At 44.2% G+C, this 9,650-nt stretch overlaps 1 protein-coding gene across 1 annotated transcript; it reads left to right on the top strand.

Moving 5' to 3' along the window:
• Positions 1–6,822: 6,822 nt before the first annotated feature.
• LOC148666336 (zona pellucida sperm-binding protein 3-like) lies at positions 6,823–9,188 on the top strand. Its single transcript, XM_088631734.1, has 8 exons — positions 6,823–7,430; positions 7,523–7,638; positions 7,714–7,820; positions 7,900–8,066; positions 8,144–8,261; positions 8,460–8,558; positions 8,636–8,709; positions 8,877–9,188. The coding sequence occupies exons 1-4, from the start codon at positions 6,873–6,875 to the stop codon at positions 8,055–8,057; spliced, it is 939 nt and encodes a 312-aa protein (XP_088487860.1). The 5' UTR covers positions 6,823–6,872; the 3' UTR covers positions 8,058–8,066; positions 8,144–8,261; positions 8,460–8,558; positions 8,636–8,709; positions 8,877–9,188.
• The last annotated feature ends 462 nt before the right edge of the window (positions 9,189–9,650 follow it).

Genomic DNA, 9,650 nt, shown 5'->3' on the forward strand with positions numbered 1-9,650 from the left:
TGTATCACTTTTATTGAACCTTTCGAAATCCTCTGGGGATTGGTGTTGATCAAGTCAAATACAGGACTTCTTAAGAGTCCACAGTTGAAAATGAACCAGCAGCCACAAGAAAGAAATTAGCACTGGACTGTGATCACATCACTCCTGTCCTGGAGTCCTTGCACTGGCTTCCTGTCAACTTCAAAATCCTCAAGCTCAGCTATAAGGCTCTCCATGGCTTGGCACCTCAGTACTTGTCTGGGTTATCGCCCTACTCCCCACCTCACAACCTTCGCTCTTCTAATTGTGTTTTCCTATCTGTCCCCCAGTCCATCTGGACTACACTCTATGGGTGACAGGGCCTTCTCCTGTTTTGCCCCAAAGCTCTGGATCTTTATCCCCAAGGATATCAGTCACCTTCTCTAAACTCCTTCAAATCCAGACTCAAAACCCTCTTCTTTAGAAGAGCTTTTAATGTACTATTCTTTACCCCTCTGTTCCTACTGTATTTAATACCACCATCTATTGTCTCCTCTAACTGTGTATTCTCATCCTGCTTATCTTGTGTATTTTTTTAACTTTATTGTTGTCATTCTGTAAAGTGCTTTGAAAAGCCACCTTTAAAAGCGCTATATAATGTAAAGATTATTATTATTATTAATAATGAACAGTGCATTTAACACTGAGCACATGCGGTCCTTCTTTGCAAAGGATTGCAAAGGTTGGGAATTAGCTTTTCACTCGTGTTGTTGAAGACCGTATCCTGGCTGTGTTGCAGGAAATGTCTGGATGCCATCACCGGATCAAGGAGAGGATCAGGGTTTTGGGAAGTCTTTTTGATGCCTGACACTGTGTGTTACCTGGTTGTAACGGGTGTCATTCTGGACCTAAACAACAGAGAACACCATTGAAATCGCTGAACTGCCTAGCGGACACTTTGTCGCCTTCTTCTGACCTGTAATTAATGTGATTCTCTGAAAACGTGGCACGTTGTATCTGTGCTACCTTTATGGAGGGTGACCACACTCATAAGGATCATAGATTCGATCACAAGCATCTAAAAACGAGAATGAGAAAATGACATCATGCTATAAGGCTGAATTGCACGATTCTCCTGTTACTTCTGCAGCAAATGTGTGTTTTTTGCTTCTTAACACTGAGATAGTTGGAGATATTTGGCAGCAGTGGGGTTCCAACTCACACCCCCAAAGAGACTAGAGCTTTAATCCAGCTCTAAATTAAAAATAGGGTGACTTGTAAGGGCTGGTAGGAGAGGAAAGGAATAAATGCTTCTTTTTTGGATAAAGTCTTTATCTACTAAAAGAAGGAAAGAAATATTTGATTATTATTTTTTCACCAGTTGTTTTGATCAAATTATTGTAACGCAGTGCCATATTAAGGTATAATATGTACATGAACGTCGTCTCTGAGTCGATGATGGCAGCTGAGTATCGCTGGAGGACAGTTCATTATGAGTGGGTAAGCGTGCATAATGAGGGAGAAGACATCGGCCTCTCTGACGCAGTGTCCAGTGACACTAACCTTCTGTCCTACTGTTCTCTGCTAATGTAGAGGGTGAATGTTTATTTAGGTGAATGTAAGGTTTCATTCTTGTAAAATATTTCCAAGCACTTTTTTTGTTGCTGAAAATTAATCTTGTGCATTTGAATGAATTCCGATATTGTCACCTAATTCTATACATTGTTTCATCAGACTAGAACATTGCATAGTGATAGTATTTCTTTCCATTTAAATACTTCAGTCAAAAATGTAGAGAAGGTGCTCCTGTTTTCACCATTATAAGAACTGTGATGCACCAGTAATATTTACTCTCATAAAATTATTGTAATTGTATTGTTCTGTTCTGTAACAATCTTGAGTGACACAAACCTTCTGTTTTACTGCACTACACTTCTCCAGAGGCCAGTTCAGCACACAAGGATCCTCAGTCAAACAAACACTGCAATCGCTTGATAAACGCCATTTCTCATCCTTTCTCTTAGTGTCGGTGCTACTATTGTATGCAAAGGAGGCGACTTGACAATGAAATCTTAAAGAGAGTCTTCATGAAGGTGTGCGCTGGCAAGCTCTCCACTGGCAATTGACTGGGCTTGTGAAGAAATCAATCTCATTCAACAACCATACAAATTGCACAGCTTAAGGCACATGAAGCGAAATCTGTGAGCTGATTGACACAAAACAATGTCACTTCACATTATCTGCAAAGTTGTTTTGCTTGTCTGACCACCTCTTCCTACTTTACAGTGAGCACATATATTTCAGTTTCTTTCCCCCATGTGGAGATGTATCCACTGCCAAAACTGCTGTCTGATTATTTAAATTATCTGTAAAACTGTTACATGACTTCATCTAATTGTAAATTTATAAGACGGTCTGTGAGACATTTGTGAGAGTAGCTGAATCCCAGGGCTGGTATGGAATCACACACAGGCGGGTCTTCTGTGTGATCTGAGTCCCACTGCTCAGAGCTACAGACTGGTCAAATGGTCACTATTGTAGACATGACCATCGGACCATCGGCTACAAATAATCAATATACTGATCATAGTGTCACTACTGGTGTTTATTACATAAATACTATATATAAATAATAAGATAATTTCACACTCATATGTGTTATAAAACATTTATAAACATTTTGGGAGGCTGACATACAGTAAAGAAAGTAATACTGAAGGGCTGGAAGTCCTGGAAAGCGTTAATAGAACCTTCTTGCTATCGACCTGGAACAGAGCCCACAGCTGCCAGATCAGTGACCCCTGAGCCCTCTCGCAGAGAGGAGAACCAGGAGCTCTTTTATGTCTCTAAGAGGGCTGGGAGGAAGGATAAAAGGGGGAAATGTGACATGAGTCCAGGCTGTTCTGTCTGATATTGTTCATGTAGCAGCACTGATTGTCTGAATATCTTCTGGTTCTGAATTGTGAGGATAGAGAGCAGTACGGAGTTGAGATCCTGTCTGAGTGTGAGTCTGAGCTATGAATCTGACTGAGAAGAGAATAATGATTTTTTATTCTGCCTGAGAATTTTCCTGAGAATTTTTCTTCTTTTCCAAGTGGTGTTACATCTCCTTCAGAAACTCTGCACAGACTGCCAGAGTAAGAGTAGAGGAGAGAGAGATGGACAGATAAGAGCACACACAGCAAGAGATACATATGTCTTGATTTACTTTGAAGCAAGTGTTCATTTCTTTTCTGGAACAAGTTTTTTCTGAACTTCAAGAAATTCATACAACTTCTGAAAGATAAAATACAAAAACTTGCTTCTCAGGACAGAAGAAATGCTGCAAAAAATGCCAGTGATTTGTGAAAAGCAACGGGAATGTGTCCCTGTGCAGCTGTTAAACAAAGGGCTGGTGGGTCAAACGCACTTAGGGACGTGCTTCAGATTGTGATGATGTAAACATAATCTGCGCTAATAATTGAAGTGATTTCTTCGCAAACCCTCTTGAATGTTGCAGGAAATCTTCGTGTTTTACTCGTGTGCAACTAAAACAAGTAAACAATTCAGTACCTAAGTCAATGTCCAAGAAAACCATCCTCATGTGTGGAATTTTTCTTTAACTGACTGTTGGGAGAATTCATTTATACACCCGTTGTATCCTTAGCAAAAATATTTTAAAATTAGAACACAGATTTGTTGGAGAACTTGACAATCCTTGACAATCATTATTAAATGAGCATTATACAAATGTGCGTTGATATTTTTAATATGTACCTTAATTGTAATATATATATATAATTGCTTTGATATGGATGTTCATTTGAAGGAATTGAGGAAACTATGAAGGATCACAGAACAACCAAAGATACATTTGGGCATCTGCTATTGGTAAAGATTAACGAATACAGTAAGTGTGAAGCTTCCACACACACGAGAGAAAAAAAAGTTTAAACTCACTTCATTAGACTGACGGTGTGTATAGCAGAGAATGGTTTCGATCCATCGACCTCGGGGTTATGGGCCCAGCACGCTTCCGGTGCGCCACTCTGCTGACAGCTGTCGCAGCGTGATTTAACACAACTGCTCTATCTTTGCTTTCTAAAAGTGCGCCCGAGATGAAAAGTCTAAACGGTAAACGCAGACGTCACTTTGAGCACTTGGTCTTTTATAGTACAAATATCACACGCTGCACTACATGGGCGTGTCTTCAAGATCGTTGAGAACCAAACCTTCTGCTTTCCGAGGCAACTGATTCTTTCGACGTTAATTCACGAATCTTCAATGAGAATCAGTGAAACGAAAACCAAACACGTGCACACTCGCGTCCTAGCGTGAAAGAAAAATGATGGAAGCATTTGAGAAATAAGAAGAGTAGTCTGAACAGCTCCAGTCTATCAACTGCTCTACAAAGTGATCGCTACTTCCACACCCAGTTTATAACACTGAAAATGATTCAGGAAGCACAGCAAAGTTCTAAAAGCAGTGGTTGAAAAGCGTCTAGATACATAAAATGACAATTTCTCAAAAGTAAAATCTTCAGCTTTTAAATATTGTCATCCACATATTTTCGTTTTTCTCTTTTTTACATAACACGCTTTCGAGAAATAGACTGTCTTGTAATGAAGGCTGCATTAGAAAATGTGTATCTAAATTAAAATCGGGTTTATGACTTCTGCATTTTTCAGCTTTCTTAGCGCTTGGGTCTCGATTCAGATGAAAGCAACAGGGGAGTAAGTTTTCCTTTTCTAAATCAAAGGTGATCTGCTCACAAGGAAGTATAAAAACTTCAGCGTTTACTTTTTGAAGACCGCAAATTGTCGAAACACTGTTGCTTCATAAGCTAATAAGTAAGGTTTCTGAGCACGCATTGTATTACTAATGCTGTTATTAATAAAAAAAAGCTTAAATTCACATAATGGAATTTGGACGGCTCAAAGTAGTCTATTCCTTGTACAACTTTACTTGCCCGCTGAGTAGAGTTTAAAGCAACGGCAGCCGAAGTAGCAGTAAAAGCAGCAGCGTAGAGTGTCATAATACACTCTGTGAAAGAATTGCGGCTTCAGATCGTTTTGTTCTGTTGAAGTTGCCTACAGGCTCCGAATTGTTGACATTGGCTGTGATCTTCTTTTTTCAGGTTTCATGAAATTCTTCACATATTTTAAATATTTCATTCGGGTTCGCCCAATACACGGTGCAAACCGTACCTGCAGCAGAATGCTGTGGCACATGAAGCCGTTTAGTTTATCGGTTATAAGGATTTAGGAACGTACTATAAATCGAGCAAGCGAAAAGAAAATTCTTATTTAGCGATTTGTGTATCAATCTTTTAACAATTCATTAAAATGCTAACAATATGTAAAATCAAAACAACAGCACCGTTAAATGCTGGGGAGACAGGTAGTTGTTTTTTCAATCAGATGCCAATCTCCAATGCTGTGTGTGAGAGCTTACGTACCTTTCCTTTTCTCACATTTTCTAACAACTATTCCAAAGAGGCACCCTGTCAGCTCCTAATACTTTTTAAAAGTCTGCCTGCATGTTTGATTATTGTCGTTTTATTTAGAAAAAGTTCAATATTGATCATAACTAAAGAAAATTAGGATCACGAATAAAAATGGGCTGAAGATGCGAGTCGCTCTTGAATCAGAGCTGCGCGACACGGGCTTCTGTTCTGATATGATTGTACGAGAAGCAGGAGGAATCTCTTCTCTCCTATGGAGCATGAGCTGAATCAGGAGTGAAACATTTCGTATGCTCGTGCATATGTTAACGCATGACCTACATCGTAAAACTAAATTAAAAACTAACATTAAGTTGTCAAATACATTCATTTACATACAAACAAAAGACAGACATAGTAATGATTCTACATTAACGTGTCCTACATAGTAATGTATCGCAGAATTCCGACTAAGTAACTCAGAATTGCGACCTAAAAACTCAGAATTTTGACTTTATCTCTCACATTTGCAACGTCGAAATAGCCCATATTTCATTGTCTGTCCTTTTGTTATTGTAACGGATTCGGGTTCTAGCTAGCAAGACCTGGGTTCGAGCCAATACAGTGAGGCACGAAGTAGGATGGGAGCGGCAAGGGCACAAGCCCTAGAACCCGAATCCGTTACAATAACAAAAGGACAGACAATGAAATATGGGCTATTTCGAAGTCGCAAATGTGAGAGATAAAGTCAAAATTCTGAGTTTTTAGGTCGCAATTCTATGATTCTAAGTCACAATTCAGAGATACCATAGTGCGTTTTTTTTTTACTCCCTGGCGGAAACGGGCTTCCATAGGTTCTCAGTGCTGCGAAGCAAAAGCAATCTCTGGAAAATCAAATTATCAGATCATGTCAAAAGCTGATCAGTATTTCTTTACTGGGAAGCAAAGAAATGCTTGTATTACACATTTTAATATGACATGCAATTACACATGAAAAATAGTAAAATTATTTTCATTGCGGTACATGTTGATAGAACAGCCCCCTCGATAAAAGAAAGTGTGGACGGACGTGTCGCATGTTCCGTACTCTGTCTGACAGCGAGTTTAACACACTTTCCTCGGAATTTAGAAACTTATTGAACAATAAATTAATCTGAGCAAATTTTACACGTGTGGGTGATTTAATTCTGTCGAAATTGCGTGGAACTCCTCCGTTGAGCTCAGATACACACGGGAAAGTGTTCAGGCGGCTTCACGGAGTCCCGCCTCAGACTGGACGCAGGTTCTAATTAGACGCTGAGAACAATCCGGGTCTCTGTGTGTAATTGATTGTGTTGATTGAGCGGTAGTGTGACCATGTGTGTGGTAGCATAGTCCTGCTAGTATAAAAACCTAGTCACCGCGTTCACACTTTATGCTCCCTTGCTTCAACATAGTTTGGTGGTTTATTTGTCTTACTTCTGTAGCAGTTTAGCGGGACGTCAATTTGGCAATGCGCTTGTTTCTCTTTGTGCTGTGCCTGTGCGCAGGGGCCGGGCTCCCTGCACTGATCTCCGCCGGGCCTGCTGGCTGGAACTCTCGGGAATTAGCGCTCCAAGCCGACCTCCCGGCTCCTGAAGACGCAGCCCAGTTGGAGGACTTGAGCCTGGCAGATGCTCCCTCCGAAGACCTGTCTGCAAGCGAGAACGACTCGCAGTCCTTGGCTCCCGACTTTCGCCGCCTTCCCGTGTCCAGAGACGCGTACTCGCCCTACTTCGACAAGGAGAAGATGAAGCCCGAAGCCGGCAGCCGCCCCTTACCCGCGTACATCAAGAGCGTCCTGTTTCCTTCCCAGCGAGGGCGGCAGCCGGCTCGCCCGGCCATCGGGGGCACCCGAGGAGTGGCTGTGTGGTGCGACTCCAGCAGGATGTACGTGAGGGTCAGTCGGCTCCTGTTCGGCTTCAGCTGTCGGCCATCGGAGGTGACCTTGGGCAACTGCAGCATCAGCCGAACCACACGCAGTTACTTCTACTTCATCTACGGGCTTCACGAGTGCGGTACCGAGCGATCGGTAAGCGGGTCTTCATCTACAGGCAATGTATCGATGTGAACTGTAGGGCTAGTGCCTTTCCTGGGAATACCCCTTCCTCTGTGACCTTGCAGGTTGTCCAGGGCCGCCTGGTGTACTCCAACACTCTCCACTATGCCCCGCCCTCCTCCAGTGCGCCTGTGCATCACTTCATTCCCTTCTCTGTGCCGGTCAAGTGCTCCTACAACAGGTAGGCAGGGCTCTGCTGCTGCTGAGAAGCTGCTGGGAAAGTGTCCAGAAGCCCCTCATCTCCTCTGTCCTGCAGGTTCCACTACTCCTACAAGGTTGGCTATGTCCCCACGTGGGCCAGGAGAAGGACCTTCTTCAAGGACCTGAAAAACAAGCACAGCTTTGTCCTGCTCACCACCAACTGTAAGCTCCTTGAGCGAGTAGCTCCTCTTGCCAGCAGGGGGTGCTGTGTGCAGTTGTAATGCTGCCTCTCTCTCTCCAGCCCACTGGGTCCGGCTCTCTCCTAAGGATGAGTTCTTCCTGGGTCAGCCCATGTACTTCCAGGCCACTGCCTACTTTGCCACAGCGGAGCAGAGGCTGTACATCCACTCGTGTTACGAAACCGGACCAGCACTCGCAGCCCCGTTTCCCTGTGATTGATAACTTGGGGTACGGCCCCTTCTGGGAGGAGAGGTGGGCAGGAGCCCCGAGAGCCTACAGGGGTTCATCCTTGTCCTTGTCCCCAGGTGCATGGTGGACAGCAAGGCAGATGGCTGCCTGTCCAGGTTTGTCCCCTCCAAGCAGAAGGATGTGCTCCGCTTCACAATTGATGCCTTCCTCTTCCAGAAGAAGCTGTCCAGGAAGGTACTGCTCTCAAAGGCTGCTCAGCCTTCTTGCTCTACTGATCCATTGTCTGCTTTTCCATCCATGATCTAGATGTGAACCAGACTGTGGCAGCTGTAGTGCCTAGAGCTGCCAGCTTGCCTTCACTGATGGCAGAAGGTCCTTCTCTGTCCCTCTATTGGCCTTGATCCCTTAATGCTGTGACCTTCCCTCTTGCAGCATGAAGTGACTGAGCTGTACATGCACTGTCATGGCTGTGGCTCCTGCTAAAGCAACACCAGGGACCAAGTCCTGCACCTACAACAGGGAGGCTAAGAGGTACTTCTGCAAGGAGCCTGCTGAGGGTGCTCTGGGACATGCCAGGTGGAGGCCTCACCTGTCCTCCTCTCCTCCAGGTGGGAGGAGCTGTATGGTGACCATGAGGTCTGTGCCTGCTGTGAGTCCAGGTGTGCTGGCAGTCAGAATGAAGGTGGGTCTGGTTCTCTATCCCTTGTGGATGCATCTCTGCCCAGGAGACAACCATGCTTGGACAACTGAGGAATGATCCCGTGCTGGACAAAGGGACTGTGTAGATGAGTAGACTGTGGGTCTCTGGGTATAGCAGATCCCTCACTCCTGGGTGTTACTTGTCCACAGGTACCAGGAGCCTGGTTACCAGCAGTCGGGTGGCTGTGGCACCAGTAGAAGCTCCTCTGGATGTGGGAGCTGACTGAACTGAGGATGAGGAGGGAGACCCTCAGATCTCCAGTGAAGATGCTGAGAGCACCAGTGAGGATGTGGAGGGAGCGGAGGACTTTGGAGATGTTGGCCAGTGGACAGGTAGGGTCTGGCAGGAGGAGCTCCTGTAGGGGTGGGTGTCCTGCAGTTCAGCTGGATTGTTCTCCTTCTTCCTCCCCAGGTGCCTGAATGAAGGCTCCAGCCTGGCCCTTGTGACTCTCCTGCCTCCAGTCGCCTTGTCATGGCAACATTTCAATAAAGCTGTGAAAGACCCTTCTGCCTGCCCTTGTTTCTTTATGGTTTACAGGTTTGAATGGGGTGGAGGAATTCAAGGGAAGTGAGACCCATTAATAAATTAAAGTACTGTATTTGTGGGGGTTCCCCATTCAAGAATGCTTCCTGTATTGCTGCCAATGAGGACTGAAAATGGCTGGAGTTATAAAGCATTGTACTGGGGGAAGATGGCCGCACTATTCCTTGGGCAGGTCTTTGTGACTTTTTTTTACTGTGGGAGAGACAGAGGTGTTCAATATACTGGAAATCCTCCTGTTTCCGAGAGGGGTAGTGGTTATGGAGTGAGTTGCTACTGTAGTGCCCAGTAAGAGTGAGATCTGATGTCCTATTCTGGGCTGCACAAACTGACTAAAATAAACACAAGGAAGGAATTGTCAACAGGGGCTTGGTGTAAAGTAG

The sequence above is a fragment of the Lepisosteus platostomus genome, chromosome 5 (assembly GCF_059453375.1).
Source record: "Lepisosteus platostomus isolate fLepPlt1 chromosome 5, fLepPlt1.hap1, whole genome shotgun sequence".
NCBI classification, from domain to species: domain Eukaryota; kingdom Metazoa; phylum Chordata; class Actinopteri; order Semionotiformes; family Lepisosteidae; genus Lepisosteus; species Lepisosteus platostomus.

Excerpts from the sequence above, each read along its gene's own strand:
- LOC148666336 (XM_088631734.1), top strand. The coding sequence starts at position 6,873 with ATGCGCTTGTTTCTCTTTGTGCTGTGCCTGTGCGCAGGGGCCGGGCTC. Across the intron at positions 7,431-7,522 it reads AGTGCGGTACCGAGCGATCG|GTTGTCCAGGGCCGCCTGGT; the intron begins GTAAGCGGGTCT and ends GTGACCTTGCAG. Across the intron at positions 7,639-7,713 it reads GTCAAGTGCTCCTACAACAG|GTTCCACTACTCCTACAAGG; the intron begins GTAGGCAGGGCT and ends TCTGTCCTGCAG.